General features: G+C 39.0%; 1 protein-coding gene across 1 annotated transcript; it reads left to right on the top strand.

Moving 5' to 3' along the window:
* Positions 1-883: 883 nt before the first annotated feature.
* LOC149837680 (UDP-glycosyltransferase 83A1-like) lies at positions 884-1880 on the top strand. The gene is made up of 2 exons (XM_090008097.1): positions 884-1439; positions 1861-1880. Exons 1-2 carry the CDS (start codon positions 884-886, stop codon positions 1878-1880), a joined length of 576 nt encoding a protein of 191 aa, XP_089864223.1.
* The last annotated feature ends 22739 nt before the right edge of the window (positions 1881-24619 follow it).

The following is a 24619-nucleotide window of genomic DNA, read 5'->3' as shown; positions in this document are numbered from 1 at the left end:
ATCTGACACTGAAGGAAAAACACCTAGAAGGTAGATGCAGTCGATGATGGAAACAATGCTCCCACTGCGCAGACGACAACAAAGGGTACTCCGGCGATAGCAGACGACGACAAAGGTTGCTATAGTAGTAGCTGACAGTGGCAAAGGGTGCTCCAGCGACAACAGACGATGACAACAAGTGCTTCGACGATAGCAGACGACGACAAAGGGTGCGTCATCAAAGGGAACTCTTGTTACAACAGATGGTTCGTCGTCAAAGGGTGATCCGACAACAACATAAGAGTTTACTGCTTAGGGCAAAAATAAAACATTTGGATTTTGAAGAGCTAAGATCATCCTCCTTTTTCTGGATGAAAGACATTTTTGTCCTTTTCTTGAATCGTCGTTTCATGGCAGGAATGGTGTGAAAGGGTACTTAAGTCTTTGCAACCACACCAAACTCCGATGCTAAGTGATGCCGACACACACGGGGATATGAGCCCCACATGCTTATATACATGGCACTCATTCGGACCCCCGAACACGCACCGGCGTGTTCGAGGGGGGGGGGGGGACATATAACCCTCTTCGCTAACTTGTGTCACCCGAAACTTGGTGACATTCACAAGTCACCACACCAGATGAGCGTAGCGCTTGTGGGCTGGAAAATAGCAATTTTATGAGAGAGACTTTGCTACCATAGGAAGCAAAATAGAGATTTTACAAGAGAGAGAGAGAGAGTCTGTGGTAGTTAACGAAATGCTTCCTTTTTTTGTTTTTGTTGTACTTATAAATAGCTTCTTATGCATATGGAAGATAAGGAGGAAATCTTGGCTACTAGGATGACAAAATAAGCATCTTTCATGTACATTGAACTAAGCAAAGTCCATCATATATGGAGAACATGGTAGCAACTATTTGGCTTCATCCTCATATGCACGTTAGGCCCTTGCACATTTCAGGTGAAGTCACCATGGGAAGACCACATGCTCTGTTCGTCCCATTTCCTGCACAAGGCCATGTCAAGCCGCTCATGGAGTTCTCTCATCGCCTTGCCGATGATGGCTTCATGGTTACGTTCGTCAACATCGAGTCTATTCATGCTCGCTTAATGGAGGCGTTGCCAGAAAACTTTTCCAGTGAGTACAGTGGGCGGATCCGTTTGGTGACCATACCAGATGGATTTGATCCTGATGACAATCAGAGAGACTTTGTGGAATTCACTCATTCGGTCCACAACATCATGCCGGGGTTTTTACAGGAGCTCATACTGAAGATCAATGAGAAGGAAGATGAGAAGATCACATGCATGATTGCTGATGGTATGATTGCAACTCTGTTGAGTGTTGCAGAGAAGCTAAACATCAAGAGGAGAGTGTTCTGGCCAGCTTCGGTCTGGTTTTTAGCCATCACCATGAAGATCCCCATGTTTGTCGGTTCTGGAGTCATAGATGAGAACGGTAAACATCAACCCAAAGAATTGTTCATGACCAATCATAGTGTATTAAACTTATTATAATCAGGCGTCGTTGATCTCGATTTGGGTGCGTGCTACTTTGCACAAACTGAGTCTGATCATCTAAAAGAGGTGACTCGTAAATGTGTTGTCACTAAGTTGACTGGACGTCACGAATTCGAAACCCCCCTTGCCCCAAGGCTGGAGCTGGGTGTAGGCAAGGGCACCTGAGTTAATTTTTACACCAACGAACTTGGTGAGTGATGCGATTTTCCCCTTGTAATTATCAAAAAGATAAGAAAAAAAGTTTCGATCCCTTGGTGAGTTATCATAAGTGCCAGCTGGACCAACCAGTTATTGCTGATAGATGGAACCTTGCACTACTATTTCTCTAAATTTCGGTTCAAATTGGATGGTAAATGCAGGTAATCCTGATCTTTTGTGAGCTCTTAAGTTTGTAGTAAACTGGCAGTGACAAGCCATATAGGTCCTTGAATATCCAGCATAACATAGTTAACTCTGAAGTTCTTGTCTGCTTTATTTGAGATCTTTTAAAATTTTTCATATCTCACATTTTAGGAAGTAAAATATTGTCTTTTTTTTTAGAGAGAGAAAAGAAATGATTTCATTCATCGGATGAGAAAATAAAAAATAAGTGGTCACTAGACGAGTGATGAGAAGACACCCAGGGAACAAAAATAAGAAGGCAGACAAGAAAACATAGAAACCATGAAGCCAAAGCCAACCAAATCACGATAGGACACATACATCCGAGAGCAGATCTGTAAACACCCCAAATTTTCACTCACCTCCCCGACATTTTCACCAAGCATCATCATCCAGCCTTTGAAATCGTCAGAGGGCAAAATGATCATTTTCTGAGCCCGGACCTAGCAAAAGTCCAAATTTCATCTGGAACTCTCAAAATTTCTCTATTTTTAGCTCAGATGTTCAAAATTGTATTCCTGACAGGAGACAGGCATCTCCAAGTCTTGGTTCAGGATTACATTTCATAAGACATGGCATTGCATATCATTGCATGAGCATTTCATATCACTGCACTGCACAACATGTCATTTCGAGGTCCAGAACTCTTGATTTCAAAATTTTCAATCAAGATTAGAATTTCAACTCCTTTCAAAATTGATTTCAAAACCCTGGGTCTTCAAAATTATCAATTTTTCCTATTTTACCCCCAGGACTCTGAATTTCAAAATATTTCCTCAGGAAAACGATCTGGATAATTTTCAATATGGATTTCTGCCACCTTATCTCAGATTTTTCCCATTTTGTCAACAAATTTCAACTATCATTTTTTTACAAAATCGCCCTACAGGGGCCAACTCTTTTCCAAAAATTCTTGTTTTACCAATTAGTCCAGATTTTATGAAAATTCCAAAAAGAGGTTTTGTTGTCTTGTCTTTATTTCAATAAAGAAGCAATGTGGGACACACATTGAGGTGGTGTCATACAGGCTTTTCTTTTGAAAATTTTAAAAAACCCAAAAATATAGGAGCCATGTCCCCTGGATTGGCGCCACTTGTCTTTTCTCTCTCCTCCCATTTATATGCCAAGTGTCAATGTGGGGCTACCTTAAGAAGCTGCCACATGTCATCCCATTTATCTGCCAGGTGTCAGTATCCACCATATCCACCCTGCGCCATGTGTCATTCCAAAGATCACTCTGAGATGCCAAGTGTCATAGGTTGTCCTGTCTAGAAAAAGTGGAGCTTGTCTCCTCTGAGGTGGCGCCACTTGAGGTTTGTCTCCTGCAGAGTACACATGGCATCCTCTACTCTTTTCAGAAAAAGCAGGTGACATGTGTCATTTCCTGCTCTCTTCAGAAAAACTGGAATTCAAATATTCAAATCTCTCCAGAGGTGGCGCAAATCCTGAACTTCACCTTTTCCATTTTGTCTGAGATGGCGTCACATGGCTTGGACCTCCTTCTCTTCCCTCTGCCACGTGTCAAACTCTGCTTCTTTCAGAAAAAGAAAGATGACACATGTCATGTCTAGCTTCCTTCAGAAAAAGTAGAGGACACGTGTTACTCTTGGCTTTCTTCAGAAAAAGCAACCATTCAAAAATTTTTAGACAAGAGCTAGGTGGTGAAAATCCTGGAGTTCTACCTTTTTCTACTTTGTCTATGAGGACGCCACATGTTCCTTGTTTTTCCATCCTGCCACATGGCATTGTAGAAGCCACTCCGAGGAAATGCCACATGTCCATCCTCTATTCCTCCAGAGCCAACCTCCATTTGAAATTCAAATCTCCTTCTGAGGTGGCACCATTTGAGAAGGCCTCTCCAGACAGCTGACACTTGTCTGCCACATGTCCAAACCTCCCTGCATCAGAAAAAGTAGAAAACCCCCCCTCTGAGGTGGCGTATTTTGCTTCTTCCATTCCTGTTCTCCTGCCACATGGCAGTGTGGAGCAACTTGGAGGTCGCGCCACATGTCAGCCTCTCCCTTCCTGCAGAAAAGTAGAATTTGAATTCCTCTGAGGTGGCACAGCCTGCTTCTTCCACTCCTGTCCTTCTGACATGTGTCAAGAGCTTCCAGAGGTGGCGCCACATGGCATGCTTCTACTGTTTCCAGCTTTACACCTCAAACCTCCTTTTGAGGTGGCGCCAATCCAGAGCCCCACTTGGCTTCATTTCTTTTATTTATTTTATATTTTTAATAAAAATAGCCCCTGAGGTGGCGCCATTTGAGAAGCTTCAGAAAAGCCAAATTTTGAATTTCAAACTCCCAGATAGCACCCTCTGAGGTGGCGCAATCTGGGAGCCTCCTGTAGAGAAAATCAAGCAAACCCAATTTTGAAAATTTTCAAATCTTGCTGAGGTGTCTCACCCACAAAATTTCCCATTTTATTTTCTCAAAAAATCAAAATAGCACCCCTGAGATGGCGCCACATGGAGGGCTCAGATTGAGCCTGTTTGAAATTCAAAATTTTCAGAAAATTCTATAAAAACAAGGCTCCACGCCCAGCCTAGGGAGCTTCTTTTGGACTTTGAAATTCAACCTAGACTTTCCTCAGAACCCGATTTTTGAACCTTGGAATTCACGCCCCCTTTGGGCTCAGTGGAGAAGGTGCAGTGGGTCAATCTTGGTGAATCATCCGAAGCCCAGAGCGAAGGACAAACAAAGCCCTTGGTAGTCGTCCATTTCAAGAGTTTCAAAGCTGCATAACGAAGCAAGGTGCACCTCTTTTCCTCTTGATTTCATATCATGATTTGATTCGGGTGTCGTTTAAAGAAAAAGCTCATCCGAAGGATGGATTGAGTTATTCTCATAAAACGACAAATATAAAAATACATAATTATGCTTCCTTGATGATTTTTAGCATTCATGCATTTAGCTAGATTTAATTTGCATTTTATTTCGTTAATTTGGCATGGTTCATGAATTAATTAGGATTAATTTAGTATTTATTTCAATTCTGCTAAGTTTCAGTGGTTCTCTGTTTTTGTCAGTCAGTCTACACGTCATTTTATGCATGTAATTTTTGTTAAAAAATCCAAAACAATCATGGAATGCCCCTTTAGGTGTCCCTAGAAATGTGCCAAAAATTCAGAGAGATTTGAATTCGTTTACTGTGGTAAACGTTCAAAAAGGTGAGTCGGGTTTTATTACCCGGGATGCGTTTTAAAATGTCTTCTCCTATTTTAAAATCGAGATCTCCCTCATGAGAGATTCGATTTTCGATCCAAAAGATGTTCTGAACTTGCGAGGATGTCTAGTTTTTAACCTGATTTTCTCAAATTTTTCTGATGTCTTTTATGTCTGACAAAAATCCGAGAGTGTGGGACACGTGTCAGAGCCTGATTTGGGCCTCTAAGACTTTCGATCGACTTAGGTCGATGGGTTTTCTTTGGGTATTACTCCAAATCAAAATCTGTAAAAAGTGAATGTTATTTCCGAGATGTCCTATGTTTGCACCTGAAAGCCTGTGATTTTTAGAACAGTTATGATATCTGTTTCAGAATTTTTTTGTCATTCACCTATTTGGTCACATTTGTCTGTTCTGTTGATTTAGGAATGAAAAGTTATATTTTTATCCATGTTTCTGTTGATCCAATGCCGAAGTCATAAACATAAAATTTGTTTCTGTAGGTGTCGTGAGTAGTTCTGTTAAATATCAGAAATTTCCATAGACGGTTTCTATTTGTTTAGCATTTTATATTAGATTAGGTTGATTTTACCTTTGTCAGAACCAAATCCCTGCTACCGAACTCACCATGGCTCAAATCCCGAGGCTGTAAAAACCAAAAATGTTCCATTTCGGGTCCTTTAGCAGTCTACAAAATATCAGAAGTTTTTATGGTGTAAATTTTGCATTATCATATTAAGCATTGCATTTGGTTCGGGTCCGTAGGCGAAATCCACCATTTTTAGGACTTTCTTTAAATTTTAGCATTTAAATCATATCATTTCGTGATTTTTAGCATTCTAGGCTGTTTATCAGAGTAGGTAGATGCTTCATACCAAATTTGGTGTAATTTGAAATTCACATGAGGTTCGGTTTAGCCATATCATCAAAACAGGGCCCCGCGGGACCCGGATCCAAGCGAAAAACAAGCGAAATTCCTTATTTTGGATAAATTGCAAAATGTCAAATTCCAAGTTTACAGTCCTAAGGTGTTTAGCAGCATGTCATCATGCCTCATACTGCACTTCATCATCATTTGATTCAATTTGAATTTCAAAATCTCAATTTTACCAAGTTTTCCTTCGAAAAAACGTGATTTTAAAGGTGTAACTTTATAATTAGGGGTATTTTGGTCATTTTGACCACCATTTCGAATTTCAAACTATTTTCCACCGAATTTCCTGCATTTACATCATTTCAAATATCAAGGAAGTATGAGAATAGGGTTTATATCCAATTAAATCCAATAATTTCATAATATTATTGGAAAATCTTGAAAAAACCCACATATTTGAGCTAACCTTATTTCAAGTTTGGCAGGGACATTCAAAAGAAGGAGCTAGAGTCTGAAATTGCTTTTATTTCATTTATTTAGTGATGTAATAATGTAAATTTTGGAATAAGAGATTTACTTTTCTGCTTAGACTAGGATGCATATCATATAGTTTGAATTTATGCAATATCCTGCTTATATGATTCATGCATTTTATTTCAAAAGCACTATGGATGTACACGAATGACACGTGCACCAACTCTTAGGGAGTTGATGAACTCGATGGAATCCATATTTACGGCCCTAGTCGGAATATGGACGAGACCCAGATCCATCATCTTTCTACTAGTCACATTGAGCCTACACTCTTAGGCTATCTTAAAATGCACATCATATTTCCAATTTTGCAAAGTATTGTGCATTAAATCAATTAAACTCTGAACATATTCATGGCCACAGTCAGAATATGTGAAGGATTTATTTGACTTAATACACATTTTCCAACAAATTTCTTAGAAAATCTTTCAAAGTGCATTCATACATTCATATCATTTGCATCATGAAATCATTGGTTTTCTCATGATTTTCTTAAGAAAATTTCATTCTCAAGAAATCGATTTCTCAAGAAACTCTGAGAATTTTCCAAAATCGGTTTTCCCAAGTCAAGTCTTTTCACATTTTTCCACGAAAAGGGGTTATCTTCTCAAGATTTTCAAAAGAAGTCTCTCACTTTTTCTCAAAGATCACAATCAATTTCCAAGTGTTTCAAGGCTAAGATTCTCAGGATTTCGGTTTCCCAAATTTCAATTTTTCTTCCCCAAAAGTTTTCTTATGAATCTTCAATCATTTTCCAAAGAAAACTTTCAAAACTTGAAGTGTTTTCTGACAAGCATTTTCCCTTCAAATGTTTCCCCTTTTCTCAATAATTCTTTCCATTTTCTCAGGATTTTCATCCATTCATGATTTTCCCACAACTTTATGAACTTTCTCGTGATTTCAAAACCCCTTTCTTCTGAGTTTCCTGAGAAATTGACTTTCCCTAAGAAATATCTTTCAACTCTAAATATTTTCCAAGCATACATCATGTTTTTCCAACTTACATTTTCCAAAATCTCATAGCACATGCCTGAATTCTCCGTGCATTTAGGATAGAACATAATTTCGATGATTTAACTAAGTCAAGCACAATTTTGGTCCTTGGTTCGATTACCCCTGTTAAAGGCGGCAGGAACGGTCGAACCTCGTACCGACAGGTCGAGCCCTATCTCATGGATTTTCCCGCAATTTTCAAAACGGAGGCGAGTATTTCAAAACATTTTCCAAAATCCGGTCAAGTTTGAATCGCAAAAGCATTTCCCTTTTTCTCTTCCGCAAGAAAGGGAAAGACGGGAAAAATTTTGCAACGATAACAGGTTTTGGCGACCGTGATGGGACCTGTCCTTGTCTGATCAAAATTGTGCTTGACTTAGTTTAATTATCAAAATTATGTTCACAAAATGTCAGCTCTTCTACTTTTTATATCATGCGAACCTAGGAGCCTAGATTCTGACCTAGCTGACATTGACTGCGTATAGACTAGGCATGGTTTGGTAGGACCAGATTGAGGAGATATTTTCATGTTCACATAGACTTAGGTCTAAATACAACTCTCCTCAATTTAGGTTCTGAATGCAAACAATGTATGCTTCTTCAAGATTTTCAAAAGTCTATCTCTCTAGGACTTAGAGCCCTCTATTTCTTGCATGTGATCATTTTTTCAAAACCTCCATCACCTATCATTAGCCGGTCTTCATGTTGCTGGGCTCTCTTCCAGAACCCTAGTTCGGGACAGAGCCTCACAACTGAGCCAACTATTTGGGTTAACACCCCCTACCACGTACCGCGGGCCACAATCCGAAGTATATCGGTAGGCGCTCAAGGATGTTGGAAAACCTTACCTTAGAACCGGAGTTGAAATTATATGCCACGTACCTCGGATTTCGATTCGGATATATCGGCATAACTGGATTGGACAAAGATGATCTGAACCTAGAGTTAGGATTAGGGTCCTACAGCTGTTTTCAAAATGATGCATCTAGAGTCAGCCTTTTAGGGAGTGCTGAATGTGCATAAATGTTTGTATAGGATGTGATTGTATGTGTATTATTTCCTCAATTCTTTATATTAACCAATGTTTTCCAACTTATTAGGCCTTTTTCAAAATATCCTTATTTTTCACGAGGTCTTTTTCTCAATCCCTGGATAATTTACTCAAATATCCCATTTCTTTCAAAACTCCAGTAGATTTTCCATTCTCCCTTTCTACTGTATCTCGGATTCCCAGCTTTATTCTGATCCTGCCTGCAAACTTTCAAATTTTCAAATTTTGCTCATATCTCCAAGAACCTTGTTTTTCGATATATCTCCCAAATTTTATCCAAAAGTTTTGTTTATCCTTCCAAGATTGCTAGCCTGATCCCATCATTTGTTTTTCTCTCAAGATTGTTGCTTTCAAAATTCTTTTTTTTTTTCATCATGCTAAACATCCCATGTGGTTTTGCAGAAGGCATTGGCATAGTTGTGTGATCCTGACAAGATCAAAGACCGCGCTACTTCAGCACATTAGTTACAGACAGTGAGTGAGAAATGGATTCCATAAAGTCTGTCAAAGAGGGAGCTCAGACCATCAAGGAGGAGATTGATCCCGCGATATATCGGTTATTCCAAAGAATGATGATTGAGATATTGTCCGAGCAAGCTGAAGCCAATTTCGGAAAAGTTCCGGTTAAAGAAGAGGCATCCGTGACCATCCCTATGAGCATCATTGGAGACCACAACAGTGCAACCAGTGCTAAACCCAGCAACAACAAAAACAAAGGCAGTCAAAGCAACAAGTTAGAAGAGTCTAAAGATCTGAAAGGAAAGTATTCTAGAATCCAGAATAGACCTTTTCAATCCAGCCCTCAGCAAAAGAAAAAAAATCAAGGAAAACCAAAGCGCGGAAACTGGAGCAGCGATCGAGATTTCACTCCTATAGAGGATCCACTCGACAAAGTCCTTGAATACATGTTGGTTAAGGGATTAGTCAGGCTCCCAAGCCACAGATCCTCCCAACATCATGGGAAGATTCTTGAACCAGTTTTGCAAATTCCATCGGGCAGTAGGGCATGACACTGATCGATGTTTTGTCTTCAAAAACATTGTGCAAGACTATATTGATAAGAACCTCTTTGTTGAAAGCAGAGAAGAAGAACATCCAGTAGCCCTAACCAAGCAAGTTCAGTCCAATTCCCAGAGAGAAGTCAAAGAAGTCAGCATTCAACAGAAATCTAGCAATCCGAAGAAGATAAAGCATGATGGTTGGAGTTATGATCGCGAGTTTACTCCTTTAGGTCAGCCAATCGAAGAAATTCTTGGATATCTGCTCGCGAAGAATATGATCAAACTTCCAAGGATTGTGGATCCTCTCGTCACCATGGGGAAATGGAAAGATTGTTTCTGCAAGTTCCATCGGGCAATGGGGCACGATACTGAACGCTGCTTCATTCTCAAAAATATTGTACAAGACTACATCGATAGAGAGCTTTTGGTGCTGGAAGAAAGAGAGGGACGAGTTGCAGTCCTGACCAAGCCTTTCCCAGATCACTCGGAAGAATGACAATGCCAATGCCTTCTCATTTTGTCATATTTATTTTTGTCAGGACGATATAAGTCCTAGTTGTTTTCCTTTTTCAAGCTGTCATCCCTTTTAAGGCATCAATAAAATCATCAACTTTTCTCATTTAATTATGACATTCTTCTTTTGGTTGTTCTATTTTTTTTAATATTATTCTCTCTTCCCCATTACACTGGGGCATCTTTTTGAAAATTTGTTTTCAAACATTCTGTATGCAGGCAGGATCAAATAAAATCTCTCACCATTCATTTGCACTTCATTTGCATTTCAGGTGCATGTGCATTGCATTTGCATTAACTATGCACCCAATTCCAATTCCCATTTAGGGTAAGGGATAAATTCTGAGACTCTGAAGGATTTCTCATCCTAATCATCAATCTCTGACTCCAGTTTACAATCTCTGTTGATTTCTCCTCAAAATTCTGCAGATAGAATCCTCTTTTCAAAAATCCAGTTCCTGCACTAATAATTTGCAAAATTTTGATCCCCTAACCGGGTTCTCCTTTGAAGATCTGAATTCTGATCCAACTTTCAAGTTGGTCCATATATTTTCTTTGAAAAACCGAGTTCCGACTCGGATTTTCCTTCAAATTATATTTTCTTTGAAAAAACGAGTTCCGACTCGGATTTTCCTTCAAATTATATTTTTTTTGAAAAACCGAGTTCCGACTCGGATTTTCCTTCAAATTATATTTTCTTTGAAAAACCGAGTTCCGACTCGGATTTTCCTTCAAATTATATTTTCTTTGAAAAACCGAGTTCCGACTCGGATTTTTCTTCAAATTATATTTTCTTTGAAAAATCGAGTTCCGACTCGGATTTTCCTTCAAATTATATTTTCTTTGAAAAACCAAGTTCCGACTCGGATTTTCCTTCAAATTATATTTTCTTTGAAAAATCGAGTTCCGACTCGGATTTTCCTTCAAATTATATTTTCTTTGAAAAACCGAGTTCCGACTCAGGTTTTCCTGTAAATCATCTTTCTTTTGTTGATCCAGGTTCTAACTCGAGATCTCTTTATTCATTCGAGCTCAGATTCGAGCTCTTTATTTTCTTTTGTTGATCCGGGTTCCGACTCGAGATCTCTTTAATTATTCGAGCTCAGACTCGAGCTCTTCATTTTCTTTTGTTGATCCGGGTTCCGACTCGTGATCTCTTTACCTTATTCGAGCTCTAACTTGAGCTCTTCATTTTTCTCTGTTGATCCGAGTTCTGACTCGTGATCTCTCTACATTTTATTCGAGCTCTAACTCGAGCTCTTTATTTTCTTTTGTTGATCCGGGTTCCGACTCGAGATCTCTTTATTTTTTTGAGCTCAGATACGAGCTCTTCCTTTTCTTTTGTTGATCTGGATTCCGACTCGAGATCTCTCTATTCATTCAAGCTCAGATTCGAGCTCTTTATTTTCTTTTGTTGATCCGGGTTCCGACTCGAGATCGCTTTATTCATTCGAGCTCTGATTCGAGCTCTTCATTTTCTTTTTGTTGATCCAGGTTCTGACTCGTGATCTTTGTATTTTATTCGAGCTCTGACTCGAACTCATCATTCTCCTTTGTTGATCCAAGTCACTTCGATCCTCAGGGTCTGTCAATTACTCAAATTTGATATTTTGCCCTCCAAATTCCAATTTAAATCTTCAAATCAGGCAATTCTTCAACTTTGACCTCCGGGTCACCCAATTTCCAATTCTCAATCTCAATTTCCAATTTTCGACCTTCGGGTCAATCAATTTCCAATTTTCGACCTTCGGGTCAATCAATTTCCAATTTTCGACCTTCGGGTCAATCAATTTCCAATCTTTGACCTTCGGGTCACTCAATTTCCAAATTTCGACCTTCGGGTCACTCAATTCCAAATTTCGACCTTCGGGTCACTCAATTCCCAATTTCGACCTTCGGGTCACTCAATTCCAAATTTCGACCTTCGGGTCACTCAATTCCAAATTTCGACCTTTAGGTCACTCAATTCCCAATTTCGACCTTTGGGTCACTCAATTCCAAATTTCGACCTTCGGGTCACTCAATTCCCAATTTCGACCTTTAGGTCACTCAATTCTCAATTTCGACCTTTGAGTCACACAATTTCGACCTTTCGGTCAACTAATTCTCAATTTCGACCATTAGGTCATCCAATTTCGACCTTTCGGTCAACCAATTCTCAATTTTGACCATTAGGTCATCCAATTTTGATCTCTCGATCAACCAATTCTCAATTTCGACCTTCGGGTCATTCAATTTCCAGCAACCAATTTTCCAGCAACCAATTTTCCAATTTCCAATTTCGACCTTTGGGTCAATCAATCTCAATATCCAATTTCAATCATTTTCTCTTGCGAGAGACCCTTTTTAGGGAGAGTTCGAGGGAGCTCGTTCTTTTCGCATGCTATCCAATTCGTTCACTTAGCCCCTTTTTAGGGAGAGTTTAAAGGGACTCGCGTCTTTGTGAACCGTTTGCAAAACAATTTCCAATTTCACACGAGGAACCCTTTCATAGGGAGAGGCTCGACGGAGACTCGCTTTTCTTGTGACCCCCCAATTTCATACTAGGCCATTTTTCGTCATGAAGGACCCTCTTTGCAGGGAGATTGTGATGGACTCGTTCCTTTCATGACCCAATTTTCATATCTCACTATCATCGCCCCCCTTTCCGTAAGAGAAGCCTAATATAAGGGAGCTTTGACGAAAGCTCAATTTCTCTTCGAAAGTCCGTTTTGCAAACACCTCCTCTTCAGGGAAGAGAGGAGTATTTCTCATTTCCCATTCAGGTAAGGGCTAAGCCTGAGTCTCTCTTTTTGGGGAAAAAGTGGAGAATTTTCGTCACGGATGTGTTGAGCCGGACTTCAAATACTCACTTTCACCAAGGATTTCAAGAAAATTTTATCAATTTGTCAGTCAATTAATTGTTGATTTCAGAATCTTTATTTCACAAATCTTTATTTCAGTTTACCTTCAGCATTACTTCCAAAAGAGTGAAGCTTCTGCGAAAAGAGATTCAAAATTCAAATTCTCTTTATTGGCCAACCAAAAGGATGAAGGATAAGTCCTCGATATGGCCAGAAAAGAAGATTCAATGTTATTGAAAAGTCGTAGATGATTGATATTGATCGCAGTTATGGCATACCTTTAAAGATTATTCTTGTAAAGACGAGGCAGTGGAAATATCCTGAGTGCTAGAAAAGAGAGCATTTACCCAAGCCCTGTCTCCTCAGAATCACCTAAGCTGCAATTAAATATCCGCAAAAGGGATCTCTCACCTGTCGTCAAGATGAAGGCGAATTAGGCGAGTAGACCCCGGGGCCAAAGAAGATTCGAAACATCTCTAAGATGACGGAGTTTGTGACGGATCCTTCCAGGGAAAGTCCAAAGCACTGTCGAGATGAAGGCAGATGCGATGAACCTACCGACAATCCCTAAAAGATATTTAACTTAAGCTATCCTTCAAAAATCCCCAGCCAATGAGCCAATATCATCAACATGACCCCTGAGGCAAAGAAGGATCGAAACATCTCCAAGTTGAAGGAGTTTGTGACGTACCCTTCCAAAAGAGAGAAAGAGAGGAAAAGAAAGAGAGAAAAAGTCAAAACCTCTCCAAAATGAAGGAGAATATAGCCAAAACACCAGAGAGCAAAAAGAGTGCAGAAAGATTATCATGAGAGAAGCTCCCAGGATATCAAACTGCCAAAGTTATCAAGACTCTTCTTTAAATCTGTGAAATTCTATTATCAATATTCTTTGATCAACTGCTTTCACAATATCAAATTCTCTTTCCTGCTCATATCAAGGAAATTGATAGCTTTCTTGAAGAAGGTCAATCACAAGTAATTTGGATTTCCAATCTCGATTCTACAAAGTGAACCTTGTTTGGAGGTAATACTTTGGGTAGAAAAGAAAGAATATCTTTGCAACAATGTGCAACATTTTCAAATTTTTTTGAATCAATAGCAGAATTTCCAACATTTTGACAATATTTTCTAGCTATCCTGACGTGAAGTGAGAGCTTGATGTTCGTTTTCGACACATCCTGACACCAATTTTAAATCCCTCTTAAGGACTTGATTCCTTCCCTTCTTTGAGAGCATGAACTCTCAAAATTGCACACTTCCCTGTGTCCCCACTGTCCCACCATAGACAGTCCCATTTCGGTTCGAGGTCGAACCACCAATCATTTTCTCGCAAAAGGCAATTTCAAAAGCTATTTAGTCTCAGCAATGAGATGCCCAAAATCAACCCCTTTTCAAGCTTTAGGGACCCCATTTTCCTTCCTTTTGCAGAACCCCTGTCGGATTTATTGTGCAAGATCTGAAGGTTCCATCATGGTCTCTTCCTTCGAGGATTTCATCCATTTTCTGCCCGATCAGGATAAGGGTATAAACCTGAGCCTCCTTTGAAGAGGTATTCCATTTTCCGCCCGATCAGGATAAGGGCACAAACCTGAGCCTCAATCAAAGAGGTATTTCATTTTCCGCCCGATCAGGATAAGGGTACAAACTTGAGCCACACTCAAAGAGGTATTCCATTTTTTGCCCGATCAGGTTAAGGGTACAAACATGAGTCTCATTTCGATGAGATATTCCATTCCCCAATCAGGTCAAGGGTTCAAACCTGAGCTTCGTTCCATAGGAGGTATTTCTGTCCCATCCAGGTTAAGGGCATAAAAACCTGAACTTCGCTCTCATAGAGCAAATCTTTCCTCTTCATTCTTCGCTCCATATCTACCATCTTCCTCGGGCTAATTTCCCCTCATACCCAGTCAGATCCTTCTAACTGGGGCATTTTTTTTTATATAGCCCAAATTTGGTGTGTTTTTCTTTGCCACTAAGCTCGGCCACAAGCCGGCTTAGTAGCAAAGAGGGGCATCTGTAAACACCCCAAATTTTCACTCACCTCCCCGACATTTTCACCAAGCATCATCATCCCAGCCTTTGAAATCGCCAGAGGGCAAAATGGTCATTTTCTGAGCCCGGACCTTGCAAAAGTACAAATTTCATCTGGAACTCTCAAAATTTCTCTATTTTTAGCTAAGATGTTCAAAATTTTATTCCTTACAGGAGACAGGCATCTCCAAGTCTTGGTTTAGGATTACATTTCATAAGACATGGAATTGCATATCATTGTATGAGCATTTCATATCACTGCACTACACAGCATGTCATTTCGAGGTCCAGAACTCTTGATTTCAAAATTTTCAATCAAGATTAGAATTTCAACTCCTTTCAAAATTGATTTCAAAACCCTGGGTCTTCAAAATTATCAATTTTTCCTATTTTACCCCCAGGACTCTGAATTTCAAAATATTTCCTCAGGAAAACGATCTGGATAATTTTCAATATGGATTTCAGCCACCTTATCTCAGATCTTTCCCATTTTGTCAACAAATTTCAACTATCATTTTTTACAAAATTGCCCTACAGGGGCCACTATTTTCCAAAAATTCCTATTTTACCAATTAGTCCAGATTTTATGAAAATTCCAAAAAGAGGTTTTATTGTCTTGTCTTTATTTCAATAAAGAAGCAATGTGGGACCCACATTGAGGTGGTGTCACACAGGATTTTCTTTTGAAAAATTTGAATTTTGAAAAACCCAAAAATATAGGAGCCTTGTCCCCTGGATTGGCGCCACTTGTCTTTTCTCTCTCCTCCCATTTATATGCCAAGTGTCAATGTGGGGCTACCTTAAGAAGTTGCCACATGTCATCCCATTTATCTGCCAGGTGTCAGTATCCACCATATCCACCCTGCGCCATGTGTCATTCCAAAGATCACTCTGAGATGCCAAGTGTCATAGGTTGTCCTGTCTAGAAAAAGTGGAGCTTGTCTCCTCTGAGGTGGCGCCACTTGAGGTTTGTCTCCTGCAGAGTACACATGGCATCCTCTATTCTTTTCAGAAAAAGCAGGTGACATGTGTCATTTCCTGGTCTCTTCGAAAAAACTGGAATTCAAATATTCAAATCTCTCCAGAGGTGGCGCAAATCCTGAACTTCACCTTTTCCATTTTGTCTGAGATGGCTTGGACCTCCTTCTCTTCCCTCTGCCACGTGTCAAACTCTGCTTCTTTCAGAAAAAAGCAAGATGACACATGTCTTTCCTCTACTTTTCTCAGAAAAGTAGATGACACATGTCATGTCTAGCTTCCTTCAGAAAAAGTAGAGGACACGTGTCACTCTTGGCTTTCTTCAGAAAAAGCAACCATTCAAAAATTTTCAGACAAGAGCTAGGTGGCGAAAATCCTGGAGTTATACCTTTTTCTACTTTGTCTATGAGGATGCCACATGTTCCTTGCTTTTCCCTCCTGCCACATGGCATTGTAGAAGCCACTCTGAGGAAATGCCATATGTCCATCCTCCATTCCTCTAGAGCCAACCTCCATTTGAAATTCAAATCTCCTTCTGAGGTGGCGCCATTTGAGAAGGCCTCTCTAGACAGCTGACACTTGTCTGCCACATGTCCAAACCTCCCTGCATCAGAAAAAGTAGAAAAACCCCCCTCTGAGGTGGCTCATTTTGCTTTTTCCATTCCTGTTCTCCTGCCACATGGCAGTGTGGAGCAACCTGGAGGTGGCTCTACATGTCAGCCTCTCATTTCCTGCAGAAAAGTAGAATTTGAATTCCTCTGAGGTGGCACAACCTACTTCTTCCACTCCTGTCCTTCTGACATGTGTCAAGAGCTTCCAGAGGTGGCGCCACATGGCATGCTCCTACTGTTTCCAGCTTTACACCTCAAACCTCATTTTGAGGTGGCGCCAATCCAGAGCCCCACTTGGCTTCATTTCTTTTATTTATTTTATATTTTTAATAAAAATAGCCCCTGAGGTGGCGCCATTTGAGAAGCTTCAGAAAAGCCAAAATTTGAATTTCAAACTCCCAGATAGCACCCTCTGAGGTGGCGCAATCTGGGAGCCTCCTGTAGAGAAAATCAAGCAAACCCAATTTTGAAAATTTTCAAATCTTGCTGAGGTGTCTCACCCACAAAATTTCCCATTTTATTTTCTCAAAAAATCAAAATAGCACCCCTGAGATGGCGCCACATGGAGGGCTCAGATTGAGCCTGTTTGAAATTCAAAATTTTCAGAAAATTCTATAAAAACAAGGCTCCACGCCTAGCCTACGGAGCTTCTTTTGGACTTTGAAATTCGACCTAGACTTTCCTCATAACCCGATTTTTGAACCTTGGAATTCACGCCCCCTTTGGGCTCAGTGGAGAAGGTGCAGTGGGTCGATCTTGGTGAATCATCCGAAGCCCGGAGCGAAGGACGAACAAAGCCCTTGGTAGCCGTCCCTTTCAGGAGTTTCAAAGCTGCATAACGAAGCAAGGTGCACCTCTTTTCTTCTTGATTTCATATCATCATTTGATTTGGGTGTCGTTTGAAGAAAAAGCTCATCCGAAGGATGGATTGAGCTATTCTCATAAAACGACAAATATAAAAATACATAATTATGCTTCCTTGATGATTTTTAGCATTCATGCATTTAGCTAGATTTAATTTGCATTTTATTTCATTAATTTGGCATGTTTCATGAATTAATTAGGATTAATTTAGCATTTATTTCAATTCTGCTAAGTTTCAGTGGTTCTCTGTTTTTGTCAGTTAGTCCACACGTCATTTTATGCATGTAATTTTTGTTAAAAAATCCAAAACAATCATGGAAGGCGCCCTTAGGTGTCCCTAGAAATGTGCCAAAAATTCGGAGAGATTTGAATTCGTTTACTGTGGTAAACATTCAAAAAGGTGAGTCGGGTTTTATTACCCGGGATGCATTTTAAAATGTCTTCTCTTACTTTTAAAATCGATATCTCCCTCATGAAGGATTTGATTTTCGATCCGAAAGATGTTTTGAACTCAAGAGGATGTCTAGTTTTTAACCTGATTTTCTAAGATTTTTCTGATGTCTTTTATGTCTGACAAAAATCCGAGAGTGCGGAACACATGTCAGAGCCTGATTTGGGCCTCTAAGACTTTCGATCGACTTAGGTCGATGGGTTTTCTTTGGGTATTACTCCAAATCAAAATCTGTAAAAAGTGAATGTTATTTCCGAGATGTCCTATGTTTGCACCTGAAAGCCTGTGATTTTTAGGACAGTTATGATATCTGTTTCGGAATTGTTTTGTCATTCACCTATTTGGTCACATTTGTCTGTTCTGTTGATTTAGGAATGAAAAGTTATATTTTTATCCATGTTTCTGTTGATCCAATGCCGAAGTCATAATCATAAAATTTGTTTCTGTAGGTGTCGTGAGTAGTTCTGTTAAATATCAGAAATTTCCATAGATGGTTTCTATTTGTTTAGTATTTTATATTAGATTAGGTTGATTTTACCTTTGTCAGAACCAAATCCCTGCTACCGAACTCACCATGGCTCAAATCCCGAGGCTGTAAAAACCAAAAATGTTCCATTTTGGGTCCTTTAGCAGTCTACAAAATATCAGAAGTTTTTATGGTGTAAATTTTGCATTATCATATTAAGCATTGCATTTGGTTCGGGTCCGTAGGCGAAATCCACCATTTTAGGACTTTCTTTAAATTTTAGCATTTAAATCATATCATTTCGTGATTTTTAGCATTCTAGGCTATTTATCAGAGTAGGTAGATGCTTCATACCGAATTTGGTGTAATTTGAAATTCACATGAGGTTCGGTTTAGCCATATCATCAAAACAGGGCCCCGCGGGACCCGGATCCAAGCGAAAAACAAGCGAAATTCCTTATTTTGGATAAATTGCAAAATGTCAAATTCCAAGTTTACAGTCCTAAGGTGTTTAGCAGCATGTCATCATGCCTCATACTGCACTTCATCATCATTTGATTCAATTTGAATTTCAAAATCTCAATTTTACCAAGTTTTCCTTCGAAAAACCGTGATTTTAAAGGTGTAACTTTATAATTAGGGGTATTTTGGTCATTTTGACCACCATTTCGAATTTCAAACTATTTTCCACCGAATTTCCTGCATTTACATCATTTCAAATATCAAGGAAGTATGAGAATAGGGTTTATATCCAATTAAATCCAATAATTTCATAATATTATTGGAAAATCTTGGAAAAACCCACATATTTGAGCTAACCTTATTTCAAGTTTGGCAGGGACATTCAAAAGAAGGAGCTAGAGTCTGAAATTGCTTTTATTTCATTTATTTAGTGATGTAATAATGTAAATTTTGGAATAAGAGATTTACTTTTCTGCTTAGACTAGGATGCATATCATATAGTTTGAATTTATGCAATATCCTGCTTATATGATTCATGTATTTTATTTCAAAAGCACTATGGATGTACACGAATGGCACGTGCACCAACTCTTAGGGAGTTGATGAACTCGATGGAATCCATATTTACGGCCCTAGTCGGAATATGGACGAGACCCAGATCCATCATCTTTCTACTAGTCACATTGAGCCTACACTCTTAGGCTATCTTAAAATGCACATCATATTTCCAATTTTGTAAAGTATTGTGCATTAAATCAATTAAACTCTGAACATATTCATGGCCACAGTCAGAATATGTGTAGGATTTATTTGACTTAATACACATTTTCCAACAAATTTCTTAGAAAATCTTTCAAAGTGCATTCATACATTCATATCATTTGCATCATGAAATCATTGGTTTTCTCATGATTTTCTTAAGAAAATTTCATTCTCAAGAAATCGATTTCTCAAGAAACTCTGAGAATTTTCCAAAATCGGTTTTCCCAAGTCAAGTCTTTCCACATTTTTCCACGAAAAGGGGTTATCTCCTCAAGATTTTCAAAAGAAGTCTCTCACTTTTTCTCAAAGATCACAATCAATTTCCAAGTGTTTCAAGGCTAAGATTCTCAGGATTTCGTTTTCCCAAATTTCAAATTTTCTTCCCCAAAAGTTTTCCTATGAATCTTCAATCATTTTCCAAAGAAAACTTTCAAAACTTGAAGTGTTTCCTGACAAGCATTTTCCCTTCAAATGTTTCCCCTCTTCTCAATAATTCTTTCCATTTTCTCAGGATTTTCATCCATTCAAGATTTTCCCACAACTTTATGAACTTTCTCGTGATTTCAAAACCCCTTTCTTCTGAGTTTCTTGAGAAATTGACTTTCCCTGAGAAATATCTTTCAACTCCAAATATTTTCCAAGCATACATCATGTTTTTCCAACTTACATTTTCCAAAATCTCATAGCACATGCCTGAATTCTCCGTGCATTTAGGATAGAACATAATTTCGATGATTTAACTAAGTCAAGCACAATTTTGGTCCTTGGTTTGATTACCCCTGTTAAAGGCGGCAGGAACGGTCGAACCTCGTACCGACAGGTCGAGCCCCATCTCATGAATTTTCCAGCAATTTTCAAAACGGAGGCGAGTATTTCAAAATATTTTCTAAAATCCGGTCAAATTTGAATCGCGAAAGCATTTTCCTTTTTCTCTTCCGCAAGGAAGGGGAAGACGGGAAAAATTTTGCGACGATAACAAGATCCAGTGCTCAGGGCCGGGTACTTTTTTAAGTACTCGGACCACACAAAATGAGGAAAATCACTGCGTGCAATGCCTGCCCATTGCCCATCGCCCACAACAATTTTCTCTGTTTTCACGACATCAATTTTCTGTGTTTTGTGTGGCCTGAGCATGTTGTTACCCGATTACCGGATCTTCTCTCCATTCCCCTACACAGTCGGGTGATGGAGGCAGCAGAAAAACGCAGATGAGGAGCAACAGACAGAGGCCGAGACCGGGCTCCTCTGCCTAAAGCTGACGCTCGTAAAATCTTGTCAAATTAAACAAACAAAACAATACAAAAAGCAGAATTTGAAATTTTAAAATAAATTTATTAAATGAAACTACAGCTTTTTTCCGAGAAATTCCTGATAAAAATGTACCTAATGTGATGTTTCTATTTTCATGATAAAACCATGTCATTTTCAACACATTAAAATATTTCACTTTTTTTAACTTCTGCGAAACAATCACATATTTTCCAAGATATTTTGGAAGTGTGGAGATATTTGTCACTATAGTTCCATAAGCCCATTAGTTTGTATGATTGCCTTCTATTGTGCCAACGTTAAGGTCACTGGAGCAACAGAGGGTGGAGATCTGATCTGGTACCCAGCCCAATGAACGGATGTCACACATCCATCCATTGGGACCAATCTTCCCTGTTAATAGACACTTGGCATCCAGTGATTGTACTCAGTACCTTGAGATGTACTTGGTGTTATTCCAACCTCGTGAAAATTGGATTTCTGGAAAAAGATTTCAAGCCTAGAGGCACGTTCTTAAGATCGCTATCTTTAGAACTTCAATCGCCCCACTCCGGAAATTCCGAAGATGCGAAAAAGGGTTTTGTTACGACTGAGTTCCCAGGATACAACTAGGCTTGAACCTCAAGAGAGTCACTGCTTCGCAAGAACAGATGACCTCTCCCACACATGAACTCTGCAAGCCAAACCGAGAAGAAAGAAAGGAGAAAACTGGAGAGTCAGAGATTTTGATGATCCTTAAAAGACGAAAAAGAAGAATTTATAGACTTTTAGAGTGGCCAAAACGTTTTGCGATAAATGAGATTAATGGCCATAAATCTGACGGTTTGAAAATAGGACAAAAAGGTACCTGAACGGTCACCCACCTTTGACTGTTAATCAAAGGCCTCCAAAACCGTCCAACAGTCACAAAGCGCCTTAATCTCAATATAAATGATATTAAACTTTTCAAACGGCCAGATATCTCAAAACCGAAAAATCAAAACGGATATTTGCGCCTCATATGCACCTCGCACCGCTGCGAGCGTGCGAAGTGCAAAGTGCGCCATCAAAACGCCACATTGCGCCTCAAGCGCCCTTGCGCACGCACGCGCGCGCGCGCGTCCGCGCGAACGGCGCGTCCGTTGCTGCACGATGCGCAGCAACGTCCGCAAGCCACCCATGGACACAAGGCTTACCAAAGTAAAGAATGGAGAACAAAGTTTGTATTTAAACCACTAGAAAAACTGATTTCTCTTAGATATGGGACTAAAGTTTTTAAAACACTTTTGGTGGAAAGAAATCATCAATTTTAAAACTTTCCTAACAATCCCCCACTAGTTTTAAAATATAATTGGCTTGCATAGAAACTTATGCATCAGTGAGAGTGTCTGCATGACTTGAACCCCCACTATTTGAAATAAAACCTAAATTAACCAAGGTGCTAAGTGGACTTACCTTGAACTTAGCTCCTTATATTGTTAACGGAGTTTTCAATCATACATAGGTTTCCAAAAGTTCAATTGTGTGGATTTCATGTTGGCACATTTAGAGCCTTGTGCTTTCCTGGATTCATGAGTGCTCTAGAGAATTGCCAATTCTCATAAGAAACGGCTCACATTTCTACACTCATATAGGTGAGTTTGTCTAGGTGTACTGTAACACACACCTTAGCCTTAAGGCCTACAAACTCATTAAGAGCTATTAGCTCAACCCTCATATTAGTTACAGCTCATGAGCACACATCAGTAATGGGCTTACATAAATATGCTCAGTATCTATCATTCACCAATTCGTTTCCCATTGAACCTATGCATGTGGGATCTCCAGCGCTCTAGGTTGGGTATCCTTAGGTGATGACTTAATTGGCTTAATTTCCATTCCCCTCGATGTTTTATTGATGACATCTCTCGAAAGGCCTTTCGTAAATGGGTCTGCCAAATTTTGACATGACTTCACATATTTCAATGAAATAATATTGTCATCAATCATTTGTCTTATAAAACTGTGTCTTAGACTAATATGTCTAGACTTCCCATTGTATTTCATATTACCTGCTTTACATATAGCTGATTGGCTATCACAAAACATTGAAATAGCAGGTATAGGCTTCTCACCTAGTGGAATATCCACTAGCATATTCTTAAGCCATTCAACTTCTCTACAAGCAGATGCCAAAGCAATAAACTCAGATTCCATTGTAGAATGAGTTATACAGGTCTGTTTCTTAGACCCCCATGCAACTGCTCCTCCTCCAAGGGTAAAAACCCAACCACTCGTAGACTTGGAATTTTCAAAATCAGTATTCCAACTTGCATCACTATACCCTTCAATAACAGCAGGAAACTCGGTATAGTGAATTCCATAATCTAAAGTATGCTTTAGATATCTAAGAATCCTGTTCACTGCATTCCAGTGTTGATGACCAGGATTATTAGTGTATCTACACACTTTACTCATTGCATAGGCAATGTCAGGCCTTGTGCAGTTCATTGCATACATAAGGCTACCTACAACACTGGCATATTTTAATTGTTGAACACTAGCACCGTCATTAGGAGTCAATTTCATATTTGGATCATATGGGGTGCATGCTGGTGAACTATTAAGATATCCGTACTTTGTAAGAATTTTCTCAATATAATGTGATTGACATAATACAATGCCATTTTTATTTCTTATAATTTTGATTCCTAAAATAACATCTGCTACACCCAAGTCTTTCATACAAAACAAGGAAGATAAAAATCTTTTTATTTGATTTATGCATTCACTATTGTTACCCAAAATAAGCATATCATCAACATATAAACAAATAATAATAATTGAGCTACTATCTACTTTACTGTAGACACATTTGTCCGCATCATGAATTTTAAAACCATTATGCACCAGAGAACTATCAATTTTTTCATGCCATTGCTTAGGGGCTTGCTTTAATCCATATAAGGATTTCTCAAGTTTGTAAACTTTGCGCTCTTGCCCTAGCACTACAAAACCTTCAGGTTGCTCCATATATATCTCTTCATCTAATTCTCCATTCAAAAAGGCCGTTTTCACGTCCATTTGATGGATTTGAAGCTTATATATGGCAGTCATGGCAATCAGAATTCTAATAGTAGATATTCTGGTTACAGGAGCAAAAGTATCAAAATAATCAATACCTTCTTTTGTTTAAAGCCTTTTGCAACCAAACGTGCTTTAAATTTATCGATTGTACCATCAGCTTTTAATTTCTTTTTGAAAATCCATTTGCAGCCAATAGTTTTGCAACCAACAGGTAAATCCACTAATTTCCAAACATTATTAGACATAATTGATTCTATTTCATCATTTATAGCTTCTCTCCAAAAGGCAGCATCTTGAGAAGACATAGCCTCTTGAAAAGACACAGGATCATTCTCAATTAGAAATGTATAAAAGTCAGAACCAAAATTAGTTGGTTTTCTAATGCGTTTACTGAGTCTAACTTCAGTTTCTGGTTCATCAACACATTCATTAGAATATTCAATCATGTCATTTACAGGAAGTTCATCTACTATAATTCGACTGCCATCAAGAAGAGAATCAAATGCATTTTTATGTTCTATGAAAGATGCATCTCTAGATTCTACAATAACATCATTAACAATGTCCAGAAATCTATATGCTTTACTATGTTCAGCATACCCAACAAATGCACATTTAAATGCTTTAGGTCCAACCTTCTTCTTTTTATTTTCTGGAATTTTAACATATGCTAAACAACCCCAAACACGAAAATAACTCAGATTAGGTTTCTTACCAAAACACAATTCATAAGGTGATTTATCAGATTTGGAATAAGGAACTCGATTAAGAATATAACAAGCAGAAAGTATAGCCTCTCCCCATAAGTTGGAATGCAAACCCGT

Source organism: Nuphar pumila, chromosome 5, assembly GCF_984573655.1.
Source record: "Nuphar pumila chromosome 5, dmNupPumi1.hap1.1, whole genome shotgun sequence".
NCBI lineage: Eukaryota > Viridiplantae > Streptophyta > Magnoliopsida > Nymphaeales > Nymphaeaceae > Nuphar > Nuphar pumila.
This window is presented reverse-complemented; position numbering and strand designations above follow the sequence as displayed.

Coding starts and splice junctions, on each gene's coding strand:
- LOC149837680 (XM_090008097.1), top strand. CDS start 884: ATGGTAGCAACTATTTGGCTTCATCCTCATATGCACGTTAGGCCCTTG. Junction 1,440..1,860: donor TGGAGTCATAGATGAGAACG/GTAAACATCAAC, acceptor TGGTAAATGCAG/GTAATCCTGATCTTTTGTGA.